This window comes from Microtus pennsylvanicus, chromosome 2, assembly GCF_037038515.1.
Source record: "Microtus pennsylvanicus isolate mMicPen1 chromosome 2, mMicPen1.hap1, whole genome shotgun sequence".
NCBI classification, from domain to species: Eukaryota; Metazoa; Chordata; class Mammalia; order Rodentia; family Cricetidae; genus Microtus; species Microtus pennsylvanicus.
The window spans coordinates 9,125,978-9,149,782 of NC_134580.1; the positions used below are offsets into that span (position 1 = coordinate 9,125,978).

At 52.2% G+C, this 23,805-nt stretch overlaps 2 protein-coding genes across 5 annotated transcripts; one reads left to right on the forward strand and one right to left on the reverse strand.

The window, feature by feature from the left end:
- Positions 1-4,162: 4,162 nt before the first annotated feature.
- Positions 4,163-13,537, reverse strand: Mpst (mercaptopyruvate sulfurtransferase). 4 transcript variants are annotated; one of them, XM_075959976.1, is made up of 3 exons: positions 12,887-12,997; positions 8,739-9,360; positions 4,163-4,775 (listed from the first exon to the last, which is right to left on the reverse strand). In XM_075959976.1, exons 1-3 carry the CDS (start codon positions 12,965-12,967, stop codon positions 4,477-4,479), a joined length of 1,002 nt encoding a protein of 333 aa, XP_075816091.1. In that variant the 5' UTR covers positions 12,968-12,997; the 3' UTR covers positions 4,163-4,476. The 4 variants fall into 4 exon arrangements, with proteins under 4 accessions (XP_075816091.1, XP_075816095.1, XP_075816093.1 ...); XM_075959980.1 differs by lacking the exon at positions 12,887-12,997 and adding an exon at positions 12,629-12,811; XM_075959978.1 differs by lacking the exon at positions 12,887-12,997 and adding an exon at positions 13,513-13,537 and having other exon boundaries at positions 4,328-4,775.
- Positions 13,215-20,202, forward strand: Tst (thiosulfate sulfurtransferase). Its single transcript, XM_075959981.1, has 2 exons — positions 13,215-14,450; positions 19,756-20,202. Exons 1-2 carry the CDS (start codon positions 13,856-13,858, stop codon positions 20,052-20,054), a joined length of 894 nt encoding a protein of 297 aa, XP_075816096.1. The 5' UTR covers positions 13,215-13,855; the 3' UTR covers positions 20,055-20,202.
- The last annotated feature ends 3,603 nt before the right edge of the window (positions 20,203-23,805 follow it).

Genomic DNA, 23,805 nt, shown 5'->3' on the forward strand with positions numbered 1-23,805 from the left:
TGTGGACCCCCTTCCCAGCGGGCAACACACTTCTTAGGGGTGTCCTCCTCTGCATCTCCAGTTCCTGGGAGTCAGGGGAGGCTTCTGAGAACGTGCACTGGAATTCATAGTCCAGGCAGTTTCAGGAGGGGAAATTAGTGATGGCCATGGGGACAGAGGCAGGACCCTGCTGCTGGGACATAGGTCAGGGAGGGAGAATTTCAGAGAAGTCATTGCAAGGTCTGAGCCATAGGTGACTCGGGGTAGTGGCCGTGCACTGAGACCAAGATGACAGGTGGAGGGAGGTGCAGAGGAGGGGCCCTGTAGGCTGTGGGTAGCTGGAGGCCACAGGGATCTAAGCCTTGAGTGAAGGCATGGACTCACCCAGTGGGGGGAGGGAGGGGAGGAGAGTGAAGGCTGAGAAACCTGCTCAGTCACAGTCAGCAGGACCAATCAGCGCTCCTAGGTCCTGGTGCTGACAAGTCTTAACAGTGGACCCTTTGATTTGGGGAGCAATCAGCCTCTGAAAGCAGCACCATTCACCAAAAATATCAAACAGAGCCAGGGGGTTGGGGTACATCTCACCCCAGTCAGGGAAATGTGTTAAAGATATATTCTTTCCATTTATTTATTTATTCATTAATTTATTCATGGATTCATCGTATCGTTCATCCGTTTGTTTATTTATTTATTTATTGAGACAAAGCTTCTCTGTATAGTACTGGCTATCCTGGAACTCACTCTGTCGACCAGGTTGGCCTTGAACTCAGAGATCAGCCTGCCTCTGCCTCCCAAGTGCTGGGTTTAAAGGTGTGCGCTACCGCTGCCGGCTTTATTCTTAAAATGGTGACTCTTCCAGCTACCTTGAGAGCTTGCTCCTTTCCCCTGGTGACTCCACCTTCCCCTGTGCTCACTGGCTATGGGGCTTCCAGTGGGTGCCAAGGCCCCCCTGTGTCTGGAAGAACTCTTGCTTCCATTTCAGAAGAAAGTCTGAGGTCCAGGAGGAGAGGTCTTGGGCAGGGCCAACTCCAGGGGGCCAGGCCCGCGGCACTGCACTGATCCACAACACAGCCCTCAGGTTGATGGGTGTTTTAGGCTATGACCTTTAGCACAGTGGTCCAGAGAACTGGGACATTCTGATGCAGCTGGTTAGTTAGGGCTGGGAAAGGCTTCAGTGCGATGGGGTGCTCCGCAAATATTTGTCAAGTAGACAAATCTCTAGTCATTGCTGGCTTTGCGAGTTTCTTCCCAGACCCTCACAGAGTGGAGAGAGGAAGGGCAGGGCACATGCAAACTGGTGCAGGCCCTGCAGAGAGCCTCGTGGGAGGCCCTGGGTCACCGCTGGAAACCCTGGCTGAGTTCAGGTTTCCTCAGAATCTGTTCCAATCACCATGGACTTTCCCAGGATGGAAAAGCCTCAGCTGGGTCAGCCATTGTTTCTTTGCTGGAGTTGTGGTCTCTGGTTGAAATCCATCACTCACACCTTCCCCAGAACCTTGGGAGCTCTTTATCATGTTCCATGTAGCACACATGTTTCTGTTCTCTTGGTCTCCAAATCCAGAAAACACTGCAGGCAAGATGCCCTAAAGAGAATTCTGCTCTGGATAGTAAGTCTCCAGGTGGGCTTTGCACACGAGGCAAATCCCTCCACTGCTTGCAGTTTGTTTGTTTCTTTTCATAAATGTCGCCTGTTATAACAGATCATTTCACAGTGTTCTCTACTCTCTGGAAAATGATAGAAAGCTTCGATTTCTTCTCTAGGTTTGAAAGCTCTTGAAGCAAGGATGTAATTCTTATATTTGTTATTTTCTCTCTACTAATGTCAGAGAAAACTTAACATGCCTAACTGCTAAAAGTACTCTAAAAATAACAGTATTGGGCCTTGCAAGATGGCTCACAGGATAAAAGTGCTCGCGGGCAAGTCAGGTGACCTGAGATCGATCCCAGGGACCCACGTGACGGAAGAGACCTGAGTTCCAAAAGTTGTCCTTTGAGCTCAAGAGGTTTTAGGAGGATACCACACATACACACACACACACACACAAAGGAAAAATACAAAATAAGTAAATAAACAAAACAAAACACTAGTACTGGTGTTTACTATGTCCAGCACCAAGCAGCTGAGTCGTTTCTGCAGAGTATACCAGTTTAGCCCTCCTGTTACTAAGGAAGGCTCAAGCAGCTCCTCTGGAGGAGCTGGGGCAGGAGGGCAGGCATCAGGCTCACGTCTCTCCTAGAACTGAGAAAGCAAGGCTTGCCTGAGCTGGGCAGGAAGGGAACTTGGGGGAGGACTTGGATATGGAGGTAGGGGGCTTCACATCAGTTGAGGGGCTGGGGGGTGTCTCTGTCTACGCTGCTCCTGACTGCTGCTGTCAAATGTCCTTTGCTTGTGGGGCAGGTGCAGAGCTTTCTCAGAGTGTAGGCATCAACTGGCATCCAGTGGGCAGAGGCCAAACTGCTGCTGAGTGTCCCGTGGGCCCAGAATGCTCTCACAGCAGAGTGGTCCAGCCTGAGGTGGTGGTGGTGTAGGTTGAGAAGTCTTAGACCAAGAATGCCCTGGCTCGGGCCTAGATTCTTGTTTGACTCTCCTCTTCTGAAGCAAACTAACTTCCTGCTTCATAGAACAGGGGACCAGGCTCCAGGAGGTGGGGCTTCCTTCAGCGCTCTTGCTGGTGGTAGCTAGAGGCCCTGCTGCTGACTTCTCCCTGTCTTGTGGATTTCCGAGAAATAAAGGGAGAGGGAATTCAGAGTTAGGGTGCCCGGCCTGAGCCCAGTTCTGCTGGAAGCACATCGTTAAGTACTGCTTTGCTCCAGTTTATTCCCAGAAGATAAAACACACAATGCTACTTCCAAGGTCCTAGTAACAACCGACACGGTGCTTGCTATACTGTGCCTTTGGGGGAGCATTCAGGGAAAGATGTGGGTGGAAAAAGTCTATGACTTGTCTGAATACTGACTGAGGCCCTGGGTTCAATTCCATGCACTGCCAGTAGGGGGCAGAAAAATCAGGGAAGGATAACCCAGGTCTGGACAGATCAAGGGGAGTTTCCTAGATACCCAGGTTCAACTCTGCCAGATGATAAATACAAGCAGTAGCACATGGAACCCGTATTCTGGGACAATGATAAGGCTGGTTCCCTGGAGCAGAAAGGCTCGAAGCCCTGAGTCCACCCATAGCAAGAGTTCATTACATTTATTAGTTGGTGTGTGCGTGTATTTGTGTGTGTGTGTGTGGTGTGTGGTGTGTGGTGTGTGTGCACACATGCGCACCATAGCATCCTCATGGAGGTCAGAGGACCATATATACATATGCACATGCCATAGCACCTGTGTGGAGATCAGAGGACTCTGTGTGTGGCGCATGCGTACACGTGCATGCGCACCTGCCACAGTACTAGTCCCAGGGATTAAATTTAGGTATCATGAGGTTTTGTGGCAAAACTTTATCCTCCGATTCATCTCACTGGCTCCATTAAGACATTTTTTATAACATTAAAAACTTTCATACCATGAGTTCAGAGAACGGTTTTGAGTGAAAGCTCACAGAGTTTGCCGCCCGATTCTCCTAGATTCAGCCCCTTCTCAGAATATTCTGGCAAGGTTGGAACAGCTTCCTAAGCTGTGGGCCCGTCGTCTTTCTCCTCAAAGGACTTGTGTTGTTCACTTGTGTGAGGAGGCTCCTTGTGGGATCCCAGACAAGTCACAGCTAACTTTACCCCACATCCAGGGCAGGGCTGTGGAGACAGGTCAACCAGCGCAGTGCTGACAGACTGCGTTCAGCCCTCAGAACCCACGTAAAACAAGTCAGGTGTGGTGGTGTGTGCAACCACCCCTGCAGAGGATAGAGGCAAGTCAATCCCTGGCAGGCCAGGCTAGCCTACTTGGTGAGTTCTTGACCAACGAGAAACCCTGTCTCGAGAAACAAGGTGGAGGTGTTTGAGGAACAGCAGAGAATGTCCTCTCATTCCCACACGTGCAAATAACATGCAAATGAAGAGCCCAGAAGACAGAGGGGGACTCTGGGATTACAGATGACAGGGAACAGGGTCTCTGGGGCCCCAGCATCACTTGAAGGCAACAATGGTTCCTCCAGACTGGGAGGCACCAAAACAACCTTGGCTGGGTGTTCAGGAATCCCCTGCTCCTCATGAAACTGAGACATTCTCACAGCCACACCGGTTTTGTGCTTGGCGTTTTATTTTCCAACAGTGAGATAAGCTGGGGAGGGGCCCAACTGAGCACCATGCAGGCTGTTCTACTGTCTGGCCTCCCTCCCTCTCTCCCTCCCTCCCTCCCCTGGGTACCCTCTTACTACCTCCTGCTTTGCTACTTCCAACTGGGTGCCTAGGAGTCACTGGAATTCCTGGTCTCTTGGATGTCACCCCAAACACCTCCTGAGTTGTCTGAGGAAGGACTCTTGGCAAAGCAGAGTTGGAGCCACCAGGCTGGCACCATAATGGTCAGATGTTACCTGAGCCGTACTATGTCCTGCCTGCTTCACTGGGTCTTCCCTCGGCCCTCAGAGATGATATGCTCAGGGCTGGCACGCATGTACCACTCTACCCAGGAGCCATCATAGACAGGCACATCGGGTTTGCCACACAGGAAGGCCCCCAGGGCTATATGGCAGGCGGTGACACCGGAGCCACATGTGGCTACCAAGGGCTTGGATAGGTCTACATTCTTCTCCTGGAACAGGCGTTGGATCTCCTCTGGGCTCTTCTCTAGCCCCTCCTTGGTCAGGAATTCAGTGAATGGGATGTTTACCGAGCCAGGGATATGGCCAGGTTCGATGCCTGCACAGAGGAACGCATGGAAGGGCAGTATGAATGATGTCCAGTGTGGCTGGCATTTGTGGCATCAAGCAGAATGTCAAATGTGTCTCCAATGTCTGATCTTATCCCAACCACCAGTGCTAGGTACCCGCACTACATAGACGGCCAAGCTAAGTAACATCCAAAGTTGATACACTCGGCTATTTGCTGGCGAGAGTTTGACTCCTGGAACTAGACTCCACCAGAACCTCCGCAGAAGACCGCGGAAGACCCTGGGCTTCCTGACCATGAACCTGTGGGCAGCAGAGCAATACACATGACCTCTGTCCAGTTATGGCCTGGGGCACCTGGGGGCCTAGAGGCGGTGTACAGGGCAGACAGGCAATAGCCAGATAATTGCTAGCATGACAAAAATGCCCTAGGGCTATAGCATACAAATAGCAATAGCCATCAAAACAGCTGACATGGCTGAATGCTTGCTTTGTGCAGGGCAGTGCCCGGACTCCCCCCACCTCCGCGCCCCAGCAGCATCTTCTCCTTTAGTGCCACCCAAAGTCTATGGGAAAGAAATAAGTGTCACCCTTACCCTAGGAGAATAGGGCACACAGAGTAGCGTGCTCTAGCTAGCAGTGGGTGGAGAGTGATACCCACCCCAGGGCCTGTGCAGCCAGGAAGCAGGCCTCAGTGCCTAGGAAAGGTGGAGCCTTCTCCCAGGATGAGCTGATGTCATCCTGTTAGGGGGTCTGACAGTGGGACTGAGAGCGAAGAAGGCAGGAAGAACCCAGAAACCCTGGAATAGGCACAAAACATCATGGCCACCAAGGCTTGGACAACAGGGAGGAATGCCTCAGTGTGCCTGGGAGAAGACTTTGGACTCTGGTCTGGCCATAGGGGAAATCAGATTTCATTCTTAGAAGAATTCAGTCTTGATGCTGAGGATGCGGCTCAGCTAGTAGAGCGGCTGCCTAGCATGCATGAAGACTTGGGTTTCACGCTCAGCACCTCAAAAACCAATTCTAGGGGGCTGGAGAGATGGCTCAGTGGTTAAGAGCATTGCCTGCTCTTCCAAAGGTCCTGAGTTCAATTCCCGGCAACCACATGGTGGCTCACAACCATGTGTAATGAGGTCTGGTGCCCTCTTCTGGCCTGCAGACATATACACAGACAGAATATTGTATACATAATAAATAAATAAATAAATATTAAAAAAAAATTCTAGTGATTCTTATCCATAATCCTAGCACTTGGGGAGTGAAGACAGAAGGACCAGAAATTTAAGGTCATTCTAAGTTACATAGCAAGGCAACCTGGGCTACATGAGATTGTTTAAAAAAAAAAAGCAGTCTGATGGATGAGGACTCCAGCAAAGCCAGAGAAGTGTGGACTAAATTGGAGTGTCATTTACCCCTGGCTCTGAAGTCCCAAGAGCTCCAATGTGCATTTGTCTCTATCTTTCTTTCAGTCAGAAGTTACCAATGTCCCATTTTCACAGGAGGCCTGAGACCCCCTATTAAAATGGAACCTCACAGGGGGGTCATCTGGATTCTGAAACGAGGCTATGAGAAACTTCTGCCTTGGTTTCCCTGTACAAGAAGGGACAGGTCTCTGTGCGAGCTGCTGGTCTCTATCCTCAGAGGAGAGCGGGAGACGGCACTCCCGAGCTTCAAGAAGATTTGGTAGGCTGGTCATACTCAATGAAGTGGGCCTCCTAAAAGTCATGCCGTGCAGCCTGGCCCACAGCCTTGGGAGGAGCAAGCTACCGAGTCAGGATGTTACAGATAAGTCAAGTCAGGGCTTCCTCAAACCTTCAGCTTTACCCAGCAAAACATGCACCCTGCCTTGCTGGACTGGGGAGCCCATTGCAGGTGTGCTTGGCCAGGTCTGGGGCTGCGGAGTAAAAATGGGGATGCTTTAAATACAGGCTAAGCAGCCTTCCTGCCTGGCAGTCCGGGCCAGGTTAACTAGCCTGCTAGGTTCTCAGCACCCCTTCCATTCCCAGGGAGTAATTGTGATGGCAGGACACCCTAAACACCCCTGAAGGAGCCTGAGCCGAGAGGTCCATGCTGATGACGCCACTCTCCACCTCGTGAGGGCAGTGTGAACACCTGAGCTGGACCATTTAGGTATGCTTGCTCTTTTACACCATGACATCACCGTTATGGTCCCTCCTGCTTACTGCTCTCATCATATACATTCAAAGGCCACCATCTAGAGGAGCTGGGTGACCTGCCAGGTTCTACACAGAAAGTACCAGCAGAGACAGGGCTCTGAACTCAAGCCTGTACCAGCACAGGCCTTGTGCTGCTCTTCCCCTGGGGTTGAGTTTGGTGGCACCCTCACTAGGCTAGCCCACGGGAAATTGCTGTCTGAGTAGGTTCAAGACGGGTGGGGTACACCCACAGTCTCCGAGGCTTGGAGCACAGCACAGCAGAATGGTTCTGCAGGACTCTAGGTGGCAGGAGGCTCTGAAGTCACCAAACACCACTGGGACATGGACTCAGGGCTAGGTATTGATTGTCGTGCTGCACCGTGAGCCTGGGCACTTGAAAAGTACAGCGGAGAGGGCATAGGAGAGCTTCCAGGGCCATGGTTGGCTCCTGTACCCTAGCAGGCTGGGGAGAAATGGTGGGGGAATAGCTGATTGCTCACTGTGGTTAAGTTATTCAAGGAGCCTGAATCCAGAGGGGGCTCTTTCCTGAGACCTCTGGCAAAGCAGCCAGACATTGCAGAGCTATTTCCCGCACCTGCACAATGGCAGTGTATGCATTGCTCCATAGTTGCAGGAGAACTGGTGCCTGGACCCCCAGATTACCAAATCATATGAATGGCATCCTGTCATGTAATCTACACACACCTGCCTAACATTGAAAACATCTCTAGGTTCTTTCTCACCCCAGAGTTTTGAAACAGGGTCTCACTCTGTAGTCCAGGCTGATCTGGAAATCACTGTGTAGCCCAGGCTGGCCTTAAACTCATGATCCACCTGCCTCAGCCTCCACATGTTGGGATTATAGCCAAGAGCCACTGCAGCCATCTCTAGATTACTTCAATATCCGTTTTATCTTAGCGTTTGTAAACACTATGTAGCTACACTGTGTCACGCAGTAATAACGACAGGGAAAGGAACAGCACACTCTCCGTACAGACAAAAGAAAAATTGTTGTCTGAGGTTGTTTAAACCCAGAGATGTGGAGCCTTTAATCCCAGCACTCGAGAGGCAGAAGGAGGTGGATCGTAGTGAGTTCAAGGCCAGCCTGCTCTACAAAGTGAATTCCAGGATAACTAGCACCGTTACACAGAGAAACCCTGTCTCACAAAAACAAAACCAAAAACAAAAAAGAAAAAAGAAAAAGGGGGGGGGGCAGGGACATGGTGTCTACAAGTACTGAAAGCTACAGGTACATATCTCCTTAGAGTTTTAAGAGGCTCATACCAGCATGGCTCATACCTTCTCTGCTTTGTGGGGTCCCTTCCCACACCACACAGGGCTTTTCCTGGAGAAGTCCAGGCTGTAGGCTTAGCCCTCTCCTGAGGCACTAACCACTCAATTTGGGGGACACAACTTCTTCCCCTCTCAGAATCTCTTAGCAACCCTGGTTGGAGACATCCTGCTTCCCCATCAACTCCTGAGCTGCAGTCCAGACCTCATCAGGACCAAGCTTGGGTCCTTCCTAAACTAGGTGGGGGCTTCTTCCTACTAGTGGTCACCCACAAGCATACCACAACAGTTATCTGGGCTGTCACTCTCATACGGGGCGCCCTGGATTCTCAAGGTGGTCAGCCTTTGCCCAGAGTTCCAAAACTGAGGTAATGTGGTGGCCTCCACTATAAGACGGAAGCAAGAGGCTCAGGGTGAAGCGCCCAGCAACCAACCCTTCTCCCCAACTTTGTATGCTTTGAAAGGCCAGCACAAGGCTAGGCAGTGTAGGGTCGCACATCAGCCTGTCCCCATGCCCTGCTCCGCCGTTTCCCCCAGAGTGTTACCATCTCGGGGTTCTGGCTCGGTGCCCCGGAACCGGCCAGCTGCGCGGGCGTCCACCACCTGGAAGCGCCGGGCCTCCAGGTTCTCCAGGATGTCCTCGTGAGTCTTGATGAAGGAGGGATCTAGTTGTGCGTGGAACTCCGCGGGCTCTGGGTGACTCTTGCCAGAGCTGATTGGCAGGTTCTGGCTCAGCCAGTGGCGGAAGCCGCCGTCCAGCAGCGACACGGAGTGGTGGCCGAAGACGCGGAACATCCACCAGACCCGCGGAGCAGAGTAGAGGCCCTGGTCGCTGCCATCGTAGATCACGACGTGCGTGGTGGAGCCCACGCCCAGGCTTCCCGCGTAATCTGCGAAGTGCGCGGCGCTAGGAAGCATGTGATCGTACGGCGACGTTTGGTCGCTGCAATGATCGATGTCAAAGAAGGAGGCGCCGGGGATGTGGCGCTCCTCGAACTCGAGTCGCGCGTTGCGGCCCAGCTTGGGCAGGTACCAGGATGCGTCCAGTAACTTCAGCGACTGCGAGGCGCGCGGGGACTTCAGAGCCTCCGCCACCCACTGAGCAGACACGAACGCTCGGAAAAGCTGCGGGGCGGCCATGGCCTCCGAGATGCTCGAATTGTGGGCCTGCAAGACAGGGGAGATAACAGAATCGAGAGACTGGCCTGCTGTCAGGGGCATGTGTGCTAATCGGCGGAGGTGGAGCCTCAGCACCGGCAGAGCAGAGTCCAGGAATGCAGAAAGTTGAAGTCAGGATTAGGCTTTATCACTCAGTGACTACCCTGTCAAACCTTTAATAACACACAGCTCCAAATGACGTTATGACCATGGGGCGCCAGGGAAAGGTGGTGTGCGTCCCTCACTCTCTATTCCTAGCCCAGCATGCAGGGTGGGTAGGGTAGGGCCAGGGGCGGGTCCAATTGGCCTTTAAGTAAAGCAAACAAGACCGAAGTTTCAGCCCTTCTCTAAGATGTAGCCCAGCTTCACAGCCAATCAAATTCACTCATTCGTTGAGCAGTGCTAGGAGTCCAATAGGAACAATAACCAGAACTCACCCTTAGCCCAGTGCCATTTAATCCGCAGATATTACAACACTTGGCACAGCAGCCTCTCCCCAAACTGTTGGAGGATCAGTGTTAAGAATTCCGGTACTGTCACCTTTTCCTGAAAGCCACTGAGGCTCCTAGCTGTGCTTTGTGTCACCTGGTGTGGCAGCTGTACCTTCTATAATACCAGTACTCAGGAGACTGAGGTAGGAGGACTAGAGTTCAGGGCCAACCTAGTCTACATAGTAAGTTCCAGACCAACCTGGGCTACTCAGCAAGACTATCTCAAAAAGCAGAACAAAAAAGTAAAAGACAAACAACAGAAATCAGTGCACTCATGGGGGCAGGGGAGGGAGGTTTGGATACCAGCCTAGACCCTATGCTGGGGGCATCGAGCACCCTTTGTTTTGGTAGCCCCAGAGCAGCTCAGACAACGATGCAAGTGAGGGATTCTGGAGTGGAGTGTGAGCTGTGAGCACCAGGGAGTCTCCACTTCAGCCTTGCTGGGAGGGAGAGGAGACGGAAGGACTTCCTGGAGGAAGCAGAGGCACATTTTGACTTAGGAATCGGCGTAAGGAGGTAGACATGGACTCCCGCTAAGGACCGGTACCAGTGTTTTGGATGCAGCTAGATATGTTAGTAGGGGTGCAGGAGAGCAAGAAGGCCAAGGCTGGTAGAACAATCCCCCTGTGAACTACAGTCGCTCCTTTACCCCCATCATTCTTGGGAATTTTCCTCCCCAACTCTGGTTTGGAAGTCAGAGAGCCCTCCAAAGTAAGCACAGATGCCTACAGGCTGTTCATGTGAGTGTTCCTGGATCATGGGTCTTCTACTGGAGCTTCAGACCTGTGTGTGTATGTGTGTGTTGTGCAGGGAAGAGGACATTCTCAGAGGTCGGATGGGTTCGCTGACAACAGTCATTTTATTTTATTTCATTTGTGAGACGGGGTCTTTCTATGGCCTGGGACTCACCTTGGCTGGCTGGTCACCAAGTCCCAGGACTTTACCTGTCTCACCTTCCCCAGTGCTGGGATTATAGGCATGCAACATGCCTTGTGCTGTTTATACAGGCTCTGGGGCCTTGTACTTGCAAGGCAAGCACTTGATCCATTGGAGCTATCTTCCCAGTACTGCGCCTATTCCTCCAGGGTCTCACTCTGTATCCAAACTATCCTGGAACTCGAAATCATCCCCCTCCTGCCTTGTTTCCAGAGAAGGGAAATTGCAAGCATACACCACCATGCCAGACTCCAAAACCCACCTCTTGATGAGATTTTAAAATGAGTATAGAAGCTGGATGATGGTGGCACATGCCTTTAATCCCAGCACTCAGGAGGCAGAGGCAGGAGGATCTCTGTGAGTTCAATGCCAGCCTGGTCTACAGACAAAGTGAGTTCCAGGACAGTTAAGGCTATACAGAGAAACCCTGTCTCAAAAACAAAACAAAACAGAAAAATATAGAAGGATCACCATATACCTTATATACAGTTTCTTTGATCACTTAGGGCAGTGGAGTGGCAATCCGTTATTTCTTCCTTTACTCTCACAAATGGTTCTTGGATCTACAGCTGCACATTGATTCTTAAACCTTCCAGGAACTGGGACCTTAGAGGTCTGAGGTCATATGACCCTGCCTCCCTGTTTGATTGACAATTCTCACAAAGGACCCCAGGTGGCAAAAAGAGGGTTAGAGAGGCTAGGCTAATGGGTGTTCCTGAGGGGCAGAAATCAAAGAGACTAGGTTCCTTTGTGCTGGGCGGGCCAGAATTCCCACAAAGGGCTGCACCAGGCCATCCTAGGGTTAGTGTGAACCTATATAACACACCATGAAGGGGACTCAGACAATCTAAAGTGAAGGGTCCGTTTTCCCCATTTCTTATGTTCAAGGAGACTTTCTGGGCCAGCTTTTAGTGGTCTGTTTCATCCATCCATACTAGTCTTACAATTCTAATTCTGGGGTTAAAGACATGCACCACCTGGTTTCTATGACAAACTAGTATGGCTACTGGGATTTAAAGGTGTGTGTTATTGTGGCCTGGTCTGTAAGGCTGATCTGTAAGGCTGGCCAGTGTGGCTGTTTTACTCTCTGAACTGGCAAGCTTTATTTGTTAAAATAAAAATGAAATGCCACTCCACTAGAGCATCTCCCCACCTGGACCCTCCTGGCACATTCTCTTCTCCACTGTCAAGCTCAAGCAAGGCTCAGGGGATGCTGGGAAAATGCTAAGCAGTTTTTCGATATTTACAATACACACTGTGACAGTATTTCAGAGCAAGATCAGTGTTCAAAAAGGGGAGGAGGGGAGCCCAAAAAAGCATTCAAGAGGAACAGAAAAGCCTATTGAAGTGTTGTCCAGCCATTTTGCAAGAGCCATGCTCTATTTCCAGATATTTTGCCAATTGGCATTTATATAAATTTATAACGAAGTGGTAAACATTGAAGCCCAAGGCAATTAATAAAAAAGCATAAAGCTCCAAGGACAAGCAGGTAAACCAAAGTAGCTCCCACCACTGTGGGCTTTAAGTCTGAACTTAGTCACTACTCCACCAGGCGACCTGGCACCTCCTGAATCTACCTGTTTCTCCTGTTGGGAGAAGTTTCAGCCCTGTCCCGCAGGATCGTTAAGGGTGTGCCACCACAGGTGGGACCGGGAAAAGTTTAATTTCATTCGACTGTGTTCCGCTACTTTCTCCTCTTAGGGGACACTGGATCTTCTCACCACAGCCCCTCTGAATGGTTTTGTTGGTTCTCTCAAACGTTCCTACTTTCTCAGGACGCCCCAGGTCATCCCATCCCAAACCCCCGCCAGCCACTGCTACCCACTGACTCTTACCCCACCCCAGCTTACAGGCAGTCACAAGCAGCCGTGGATAGCCCCCCTTAAGGCATATTAGGGGCGCCCTAGAAACTCTTCTCAGAGACTGTGTTCCCTCCTCCATTTCCGCATGGTACCACGCTATGCACCCCCGAAAAGCACCCTCCCTCATAGAAAAGCAAATAGGACGCGTTGGGCAGCAGATACCAGGGTTCCGAGCTCCCGGGTTCCCAACTCCGCCATGCCACCCCCTCCCCGCGCCCTCAGAGGTCCCCTCCTTCCGCCACCAACCTGCGGCCAGCCAAAGGGAGGAGACTTGGGCACGGCCCACTGCCTTAGCCACTCTGAGTCGCTGCTGGCTGCACCTTCCATTCTCCCAGGCTGCGGGGGACGCAAGCGCCATGCAGCCGGGTTGTGCACTGCCCCAGTGTCATCCCGAACCTCCAATAGTCACTGTGGCTGTGAAAACTATACACCAGGAGGGTCAAGCAGAGTCCCAGTGCGAAGGCACAAAGGCTGCTCGAAGTCCCAACTGTCTGCACAATAAGTCCCCCCTCATGGGAGCGGCGTAATGGTTCAGGCCACTTGGGACACTCCCGGCTCCGGGTTTGAACCCGCCAGCTTCTTCGGAGCGCAAGAGCGAGTTTCTGCGCAACTTCCAGGTCAAGTGAATGCAGCTGGCCGCCCAAGATGGGGCCGCCAGCTGGGCCACTTATGGCCCAGGGGAGGGTACTGGTGGAGAAAGCAGGGCAGGGTGCTTGGGACCTCTTCACTGGACTTGGGCATTTTAGAAGCCAGAGAACTCAGGCTGCTGTGAACAGAAACAGAATGGCTGACGAGTGGTCAATTCGCCCTGGAGAAGGTCTCGAAGCCCAAGGGCCACCTGTTACCACCTGCTACCAAGGGCTACCTATTACCTGTTCTCCCAATTCTTGCAGACAGGGTCCTGAGCCAACCCCTCCTAGCAGCTGTTGCCGTAAGAGCGTGCGGAAGCTCTTGGCCACGCCCACCAGCTCTCCTTGGGACGGGACTGGGAGGGCGCTGGGGCAGTGGGAGGGGCGGAGCAGGCTTTTCCTAGGGAATGTGCAACCCTATCCCACAATCGCCCCAGTCTAGCTCTGGGTGTAGTTACCATTGCACGCCGGGAAAGTGTTGTGGGGACAACAGCTCCACCTCCCGGACTCCGCCCACTGCACTCAGTTCTCTCCAAGCCTCTTTCCCAGTTCCCACTCGCGCCAGGTGACACTCAGAGCTGACACTATGGTTCATCAAGTGCTCTACCGGGCGCTGGTCTCCACCAAGTGGCTGGCTGAGTCCATTCGGTCTGGCAGCCTGGGGCCCGGCCTTCGGGTGCTGGACGCGTCATGGTACTCTCCCGGGACCCGCCAGGCCCGCAAAGAGTATCAAGAACGGCACGTGCCTGGTGCGTCCTTCTTTGATATAGAGGAATGTCGGGACACGGCTTCGCCTTATGAGATGATGCTGCCCAGTGAGGCCCACTTTGGGGACTACGTGGGAAGGCTGGGAATCAGCAACGACACACACGTGGTGGTGTACGATGGAGACGACCTGGGCAGCTTCTATGCACCCAGAGTATGGTGGATGTTCCGTGTATTTGGCCACCGCACTGTATCAGTGCTCAATGGTGGTTTCCGGAACTGGGTGAAGGAGGGCCACCCGGTGACATCTGAGCCCTCACGGCCAGAGCCAGCTGTTTTCAAAGCCACACTGGACCGCTCCCTGCTCAAGACCTATGAGCAGGTCCTGGAGAACCTCCAGTCTAAAAGGTTCCAGCTGGTGGACTCTCGGGCCCAAGGACGGTACCTGGGTACAGAACCGGAGCCCGATATAGTAGGTAGGTGTCCCTGTGGCCTTTGGGGAGGATTGTCAACAGGAGGATGGGGAATCAGAATAGTTGGGACCCTCAACCCCTCCATGTAGACGTCTTTCTATCTGTAAAATGGAAGGGGACAGCCAACCTTGAAGGCTTTTACAGCTCTGATATGTGAAGGCCCAGTGTGCCCATAGCTCCGTGCTAACAAGCTACCTGCATCAGTAGAGGTGACTGGTGGCCTGTCCACTCCTGTCCACTTCTAGGAACCAACTCTCCCACATGCACCACATGTACCAAAGGACATCCTACCCACAGCAAACATTTGCAGGACAGTACAGAAGTCTACAAATACACGCACACCCCCTAGATCTCAGAAACCCTTTCAAACACCAACAGGAACCTTCCCTGGGCTCTTCTGGTACCCTGACTAATGTTTTGAAAGCAGTTTTGTTAATACCTCAACAGCAGCTGCAGCCCATCTGTGGGGCTGTTACAGCAGCTCCTGGCGTGTGCCAGGGATATTGTTATGGGGAAATACCCCTAACTTGGGCGGGAAGACAAGCTGCCAGGATATTGCTACTTGGTCAGTTAAATGGCAGAGCCGGGATTTGAACCCAGTACTAATTTGTTTTAAACCAGGGCTCTAAACCCAGACGTAAACCCATTCAGTCCCACCACTACTTTGTAGGGTTCTGGGGAGCCTCTTGTGCCAGGTATTCCCAGAGAGACAGCCTTTGGATCCCCCTTTTGTGTGAGTGCTGGGGGAGGGAGGGCTAAAGGAGTCTACACAGCTCAGAAGACCGAAAAAGCCTCAAAAAAGGAAATGCTGGTTTCTAGAGGCTTCTAAGCATAGGCAACTGCCAGGTCTTGCTTTTCCCGAACAAAGGACAGGTAGCCAGCAACCTCTTTTCTTAGTTTTCTTAGTCCTGCCGGGCATGACTTAACTCGGGGTAACATTTTGCCTAACTTGTTGCAAAATGTCTCTTCCTTTCTGTCAGCTGAAGTCTGCAACACTGTTTTTACAGTCTTAATACTAAACCTTCACCCACTGAACAGAGGGAGGCTGAGGCACACAGGCAGGAGCAGGTCAAGGCCACACATCCAGTTCTGGCCAGAGCTCCTCAGTCCTGCTTTCTCTAGGCCTTTGATATCCCCGCCTGCTTTGCTCTGGGAAAAAGGTCGGGAGAGAAAGATTCATGCTCATTCAATACTTTCCGGAGATCCCTGGACATGGAATGCCTGCAGCCCCTTCTGGTCTTGACTCACAGAGTTTTTTTTTTTTCTTGGAACTTGTGCTGGGGGAAGGGAGGGGGAAGCTGGCTGTGGAGCTTTCCCAGCGGGCCGAGAAGCAAACGGAGAAATGAGTGCCACAGGACCCAAGTGTAACGTTCCCACCGTTTTGTAGATGAGGAAAACCGAGGCTTGGAGAGGGGAGATGGCCTGGTTGAACTCTACAGAGCCTCTGTTCTCCATCACTTCCTATCTCTTCTGATTGCCCTGGAGCGCCAGGGAGCCGGGGTTCTCATTCCAACTCGGGCGCTCTGATGTGGAGGGTACTCAGCCCGGCTTGACCTTACATTTCGCAATCATAAACAAGCAGAGGTCCCCAGCCCCGCCACATGCACATGCCTTTTGTTCCACGTGGCAAGCCGGTGAAGGGGCTCTTTGGAGGGGAAGGCACGGAGCAAAGTCCAGGGGCATCTAGACAAGAAGAGAATGGGCCACTTGCCCCATTCTGTTAGAGGGTTTGCTGGACACAAGTATACACTGCCAAGGTCATGGTCTGCTGCTTGAGATGGGTTCAGTGAGTTTCCCGTGGGTTCAGAAGTCCAGGTATAATACATGGGGGTTGGGGAAGCCTTGACTCTGAGTGTTCCCAAAGGGAGTGAAACAAAACTAGTAGTAGGTGCGGGTATGGGCGTGGATGAGGAGGGGGAGGGGGAGGTGTTGGTCCACACTAAGCATTTTGATTTGTAGTCTCCCGGCTGCAGTCACTTCTGGCATCCTCAGTAGGCTTGCTGAGGGCCTGGCCCCACTCCACTCAGGGTTACAGGCACCAAAGTGAGGCTTGTCTGCGGTTGTTGTGGAGGGTGGGGTGAGCCTGAGCAAACATAAAGAGGGGGTAGGGAGAGTGAAGAAAGGTCCAAACAGGTTTTCCTGGCCTCTAACAACCATGGCCTATGGGATCGTAATGTGCCTACTGACTTCAGTCTCCTCAGCCAAAGCTGGAACACAAATTCCTAGACTTTTAGGCAATTGAGGAACACAAGAAGTTATCTCAGTAATTCCCCTGCCTCAGCCTTCCTTTCTAGGGGAGCTCAGAGTAACTAAAAAACATAGGCATTGGAGTCCTACTTGAATTCATGTGCCTCTGCTGTGTGTCCCTGGGGAAGTTATTGCCTCTCTCTGAACCTTTGACTCTCATTAGAGCCAGGAGGAAAGTCTCTTCAGCTTTGTGAGGAATGAGGGAGATACAGTTCTGTGGAGAACCCGCTTTGGGTGTGCTGGTTGCCAGAAGCTGCCTGAACACTGGCAGATTCGCTGTGGGGAGGGGAGGCCGCAAGCATGCCACTGAACAGGGGTGGGAGATGACAGGCAGCTTGCTTCTTGCTGCAGGCCCCTTCCTCCTGTTGGCAGTGTTCCAGAGTTCTCTGGCCCCGCCTGTGGGTTCCCAGGACTGTGGCTTCTGTGCCTTTAAAGTCCCCAGGCAGAGGCTGGAGAGAGGGCTCAGTGAGTAAAGTCCTTGCCTTGGGAGTGTAAGGACCTGGGTTAGATCCCCTGAGCCCACCTTGGGGACTCTGCTTGCCCAGCACTAGGGAGGCAGAGACAGACAGATCTCTGGAGCTCACTTCATCTGGCCTCGCTAAAACAGTAAATTCCAGGGGGATGGGCCAATGGGGAACGTTAGCCTGGGTGGTCCTCTCACCTCCATGCACATGTTCACAGGGATGCACTCTTTAAGCTGCCCCCCTACCAAAGCAAAACGGAACAAAACAAAACAACAAAACCCCAAATGGGTCCTGAGCCTTTCTGGCAGAGGTAGCCACTGCTACATCCTCAGGCTGGGAGCCAAGGCTTCCCAGCATCCCTGGCTTCATTCTTACCCAGACAAGGCCCCTTTTATAGACTCAAGAAAACAATAAAGCTGGCATGTCATTGACAAGAAGAAAAGAGCACTCAGAGGCCCGAGTGCAAATACTCTTGCTCCCCAGTGACTGTGGGAAACTACTGTAACCTGACCGTTGATGTCCATAGGCCAACTGTTCCTCACTGACAGGGTTACACACAGCTGGTTTCAGGTCACAGCGGGAAGACATCTCTAGAGGTCACTGCCCTTTGCGAGCAGGAACATGTGTTCAGTCAGAGGACTGTTTGGGCTAGTGATTCTAGAATCTTCTTTGAGATGAGAGGATTCCCACATTGTTTCATTGACCAACATGTACACACAGTGCTCAGAGTTCACTGGAGCCTTTTACGTCCAGGAGTGAGACTGAGGCCCAGGGGGCAAGCCTTCCTGTCTGTCTGATGCTGCTCAGTGCTGGGATGTGACTTCGTCATAGCAATCAAAGCCCTGTCCTCTGCTTCCCACCATGCTGTCTCTGTCTTGCCCCGTGGTCCAAGTTTAAAGGTGGTGGGGATTTGGGGAACCTGAAGAGATGGAGGCAATTCTAGCATGGGCCTTACTCTCAGTGTTGTCTGTGGAGGGGTGCAGGGTGCACAGGGAAGAGAGATATGGTCGGGCATGCAGGGACTGATAAGGCATGGTTCCTTTGGGTGCTAACAGCCAGTGGCCCATTTTTGTTTGCAAGAGTGCCTTCCCCTTTTATTGGTTTGGTGTTTTGCAAACAAGGTCTCACTCTATAGCCCAGACTGATCTGTAACTCACTATATAGACCAGGCTAGCTTCTGACTATTGATCCTTCTGCCTCAGCCTCCAGCATGCAGTGATTGCAGATGTGTGTTACCGTGCATACCCACCACTCATGCTGTTCTAGAACAGACCCTGGCCTGCCCCTCCTCTGCCCTGCTCTCTCTGTAGCTTCAGAGCTGTGTGGAGGGGATGGCACAACCCCTGTACCTAGGAGAAGCACAGCATTGGGAGCCACAGCATGGGGCAGGCATCATTAGGGTTCAATATTGGCCTTTTTGTTTGTTTTTCGAAACAGGGTTTCTCTGTATAACAGTCCCGGCTGTCCTGGAACTTACTCTGTAGACCAGGTTGGCCTCAAACGTACAGAGATCCCCCTGCCTCTGTCTCTGTCTCCCGAGTGCTGAGATTAAAGGTGTGCACCACCACACCCAGCTCAATATTTGTCTTTGTTCATTTATCCTCACCCAGGGGCATTCACTCCCTAGAGAGAAACTGGGGTGCAGAGAGGTCACAGTACTTACTTAAAGACACCAGAGTAGTAAGTGGTAGAGCTAGGATCTGAACACGTGTCTGGTACCAGGTCCCTTCTCTTTTCACAACTACGTGCCTCACAGCAGCACCAAGACTGGGCCGTGGCCCTTGGCCTGCCTGTTTTTCTTTGTGTCTTTAGCCGAGTCATTTTATGTCAGCACACCTCAGTGTTTTTACCTGTGAAATAGCTTTACAGGCAAATTTATTTACTGACTCACAAAGCCAGTCAGCTTCCGTACTCCTGCAAACTGTTGCACAGGAGGGCCAGGCAGTTTCTTACCACCATGTCCTTAGAAGTTAGCACAGTGCCGGGCGGTGGTGGCACACGCCTTTAATCCCAGCACTCGGGAGGCAGAGGCAGGCGGATCTCTGTGAGTTCGAGACCAGCCTGGTCTACAAGAGCTAGTTCCAGGACAGACTCCAAAACCACAGAGAAACCCTGTCTCGAAAAACCACAAAAAAAAAAAAAAAAGAAGTTAGCACAGTGTGTAGCTTCTATGTGAATTCATTCCTCCTGCTCTACCTAGTAATCGCAGGAGACAGGTGTGTACTACTGAGCCCATTTCACAGGTGAGAAAACCTGAGGGGTAGAGAGCAGAGGCAATTTGCATAAGTTAGGGGAAAAGTTAGAAAAAGGGCCTGCGGTGCATGTGGATGTAGCACCTGTGGTGCATGCGGATGTAGCGCCTGCGGTGCATGCAGATGTCCTCTCACACAGAGATGGCTTGGGACAGCCATCAAGATAGGTCGCATGGCAGTGTTTGCAGTCGTGGCTCTTACAGCTTGAGTGTTGGAAACAAGCAGAACAGGCGAGAAACTGAGCTGCTAAGAGAGCAAAGACATCACTTTTATTGGTGTGGCCCCAGGTCCTCCACTTCCCATTCTCACGCCTCCCCTAACTCATGTCTTCTATTTCTACTCAAGGACTGGATTCAGGTCACATCCGTGGCTCAGTCAACATGCCCTTCATGAACTTCCTGACTAAAGATGGCTTTGAGAAGAGCCCAGAGGAGCTGCGGGCCATTTTCCAGGACAAAAAAGTGGACCTCTCCCAGCCCCTCATCGCCACATGTCGCAAGGGGGTCACGGCTTGCCATGTTGCCCTGGCTGCCTATCTTTGTGGCAAGCCTGACGTGGCTGTTTATGATGGCTCCTGGTCGGAGTGGTTCCGCAGGGCACCCCCGGAGACCCGTGTGTCCCAGGGGAAGAGTGGGAAGGCCTGAGTGTGCGCACCCTCCTTTTCTGCACGCCAAATTCAGCCAGTGAGGCCAGTGTGACCTGCCCCTGGTTCACACCTCTTAGGCAATGGAGATTGATGGGTTTTAGAATTCCTCCCCTCACACTGGAATAAAATGCCTTTTCTCAGAAGTATGTCTGTGCCCTGGCCCTGGGTTCCATCCCTTCTGTCCACCTTCAGCCAAGATGGCCATGCAGAGGACACTGTTGCCGTACTTGGTCTCGGCTAAGGCAACTGGTTGCCCTCTCTTGTGTTGTGTGGCAGAGTTTTCCTAAGAAGACATGATACACACACACACACACACACACACACACACACACACACACCTAATCATTCCAAAAAGGGAACCTACGACATGCCAAAGTAACAACTGCGCTGATGTCCAACTTGGACAAGTTTTTATTTGGGTTACTCACAGGAGTGGGGGTGAGGGGTTACTTAGAAAGGGATAACTCAGAAGCAGCTGTATCACCAAAGCTCACCCCAACATGGATGACGACTCACAGGAGCTGTGGCCCTGGGGCTCTCCCTGCACAGCTTGCAGACAGCGCCACAGGCTGAGAAAGTCTGCAGCTCTGCTGCTGTGGGTGCCCTCCCCCAGCACTCTGGCTCTTTGTTACATTGCTGGAGAGGAGACTCAGGAATCTTTTCAAGTTCTTGTTATTCCAAACATATGTTTTCTATTTACCTCTGGAGACCCCCCCCCATACACACACACACGCCACACCTGACCGCCCCCCCCCCCCCCCACGCCACTCCTGGAGGGAATGTTTCAATTCTGAGGAGATTGTCACATAACACTTGGGGATGTTCTGTCACAGAGGATGCTGGCACCTATCTGAGGGGACGTACAAAGGAGAATGAGGAAGACAGAGAGATGAAGCCAAGACTGGCCCAGTACCCAGCCCTCTCTGTAGGCCCCACTCCCTGAGAGTGAGGACGGAGAGAAATTAGCCTTCCAGAGACCGCAAAGACACGCCACAGGCTTGCCCACCTGCTCCGGATTGAGCAAAAGCAAAGTAGCCCTGGTCTTGACTCCCTTGTTGGCCCCTAGTAGACCCTCTGGGGATGGTGGAGAGCCAGGACCATGTTTGTTGGGGAGGAAGTGCCCAAGAGCAGTAGGGGAGGAGCTCTGAGGCTGCAGGCTGGGCCTCATCTCTGTCACCTTTCCCTTCCCATGCCAGTTCCCCATCTCAGAACTTGGATGGACCCAAGCATCCTCAGGGGTGAAGGACAAGTGACCGTCTCCTGCTCCTCCCACTCCAACTGCCCCGTCAGTGCAATGTCAAAGTGGCTGTCATCGGTGTTGGAAGTGAGCAGGAGTCCTGTAACAGGCTCCAAAGGCATCTGGGAAGGGAGGCGGCTTTGAAGGGACAGCTAATATGAAGGGCTTGGGGCTGCTGTGCTCAGCTCGGCTGTGGATGGGGAGCATGGGCAGAGTGGAAGGGAGAGATTTGCAGGTCAAGAGGACTACTTCCTTTTCTACTTCTGGGAGGTTCTGATCAGAGAGGTAACATCACCTGTGGCTATGGAGGTGAGGGAAACATCTAAGGAGATCTGACTCGCAGAGTCCGATGAGGCTTTCTGTGGTGTCTGCCTTCCTGTCCTGTGGGACCCTCTTCCGTGTGTGTGTGTGTGTGTGTGTGACTTGTTTATAGCCAACCAAGCAGGGCAAAGTGAATAGGGAGTTGCCCCCAGGAGCACACAGTACAAGACTGATGTCATTTATTTTCCTCACTGGCTGTGATAAAACGAACGGTGCGTGAGGACGCACACAGTGAGGGGCTGACAAAGCCGACAGGACCCTGTGCCTCTCTATCCAGCAGAGCACACAGCAGTGTCCCACCATCAGCCATGTCTACCTGCATCACTGTGCCCAAGGGAACCTCAGGATGAGCCCCACCGGCTCTGGCCAGCTTTCCTCCTGTAGCCTTTCTGAGATGCCGGGTGGCTGTTCCTAGACCCCCTACTCCTGCAACCTGGGCCAGTGATGCGTACTAAACTGAGAGGTTTGTGGGTGGGCCGGCTCTGTCTGGATCTGCAGGATCCCTAGAGAATGTGGCACAAGCGGCCCACCTGAGGTGGCAGGTACCTGTTATCCGGCACACTGGAGCCCAAGGGTAAAACTGTCATAAATTTGAGACCAGCCTGGGCCTCATAACTGAAAGAAAAACAGCATCTAATATGTAGCGGGCCCCTAGGATCCGGATTTAGCTCTGTGTCCCTGTCTCCCAGGGAGATCACTTAGAAGTCCCACCTCCTCTGTACCTGCTGGTGGGCAGAGCTCCTGTCCACAGCTATGGTTCTGCCTCCACATTGCTATGTAGAAACCTCTTTCTTGAGCTCATCTGCAGCCAGCCCTCAAGTTAAAGGCAGAGAGGACCTTCATTGTCACACCTGTATTTTAATTTTGTTCCCTGATTCCCCACATCCAGCTCAGGTGGGGAGAATCCCTCACTTTGAACCACACACATTTGGGATCCTGAACACCTTCACCGCTCTCACCGTCCGTCTCTTCTAAACCAGTGAGCTCCTGTGCATCCTGCAAGATCCAGCTCAAATAGCCCCTCTTTCCAGACAGACTTGGTCACATGGTCTACCATTTCCTTGCTCTTTGTACTTGGTCTGAGCCCCTTGAACCCGGCCTTGGTGGCTGCTCAGTGGACATTTCTGAGAGGATGTATCAGGAAGTAACACACTTGGTCTTGGCCCCTCAAGGGTGAGCTTATCAGCCTCTGAGGTAACAAAGGCCAGTGTGCAGCGTCACCATGGCAACTCCAATGAACAGCTTGGAAGCCTGCTCCTTAGTAACCCACTGGTCCTCTGGGGTATCAGTGTTACTCTGTCTGAGCCTCTGGAGTGGTTCACCTGGGGAGGTGAGGCAGAGGGACCTGTGAGGTGGCAGGGGCTCCACTACCAACTGGAGTTTCATTTTCCTTTCCCCACTCAGACCTGCTTGTGAGTGCCAGGTGTCCAGGCTGCAGCTGCACGACACGCGTCTTCTCCCCCTCCTTGGTCAGTGCCTCTCAGGACCTTCCTCTCCAGGTCAGTTATTGGATTTGACCCCACCTTCTATGTCAGCCAGCAAAGGCTGCTCTGACTGCTTGTACTTCTGGGGCCAGGGGTAGCTATGGGGGGGTATGTCGGGTTGTGATTGGGGCTGGGAGACCAGCTATGATCTGAAAGCTAATCTAGAAGCACAGACTTGAACTTCACTTGACTTCAAGATGGATCACAAGGCCTATTGCATGTTAGACACTCCCGTTCCTTTTTAGTCCCGCCCCTGATCCTACTTCCTCCCTGACCCCCATCTTCTCCTTCATGACAGAGTAAGTTCACAGAGACTCTGAGCATCACTGCAGGTCCTTCTGAAGACACACCAATCTTCTGGCTCTGGGAGTGTGTCTTAGTCACTGTTCTGTTGCTGTGAAGAGGCACCATGACCATGACAACTCTTTTAAAGAAACCATGGGTTGGCTTAGTTCAGAGGTTTAGTCCATTCATCATGACAGGAAGCATGGCGGCATAGAGGCAGAAATGTATTGGAGAGGAGCTGAGAGTTCTACAACCGGATCCACAGGCAGCAGGGAGAGAGAGAGAGAGAGAGAGAGAGAGAGAGAGAAACTGGGGCTGGTCTGAGCTTCTGAAATCCCAAAACCCACTCCAGTGACGTGACACACTTCCTCCAACAAGGCCACACCTCCCAATCTCTGTCAATTAGAGCCACTTCTTGATGA

Bases quoted from the DNA above. Each gene is read 5' to 3' on its own strand.
- Mpst (XM_075959976.1), bottom strand. From the start codon at position 12,967: ATGGAAGGTGCAGCCAGCAGCGACTCAGAGTGGCTAAGGCAGTGGGCC. The intron at 9,361-12,886 runs GTTGGTGGCGGA...CCTGTCTTGCAG, and splicing joins CTCCCTTTGGCTGGCCGCAG to GCCCACAATTCGAGCATCTC. The intron at 4,776-8,738 runs GTAACACTCTGG...TCCTCTGTGCAG, and splicing joins CGAGCCAGAACCCCGAGATG to GCATCGAACCTGGCCATATC.
- Tst (XM_075959981.1), top strand. From the start codon at position 13,856: ATGGTTCATCAAGTGCTCTACCGGGCGCTGGTCTCCACCAAGTGGCTG. The intron at 14,451-19,755 runs GTAGGTGTCCCT...TTTCTACTCAAG, and splicing joins ACCGGAGCCCGATATAGTAG to GACTGGATTCAGGTCACATC.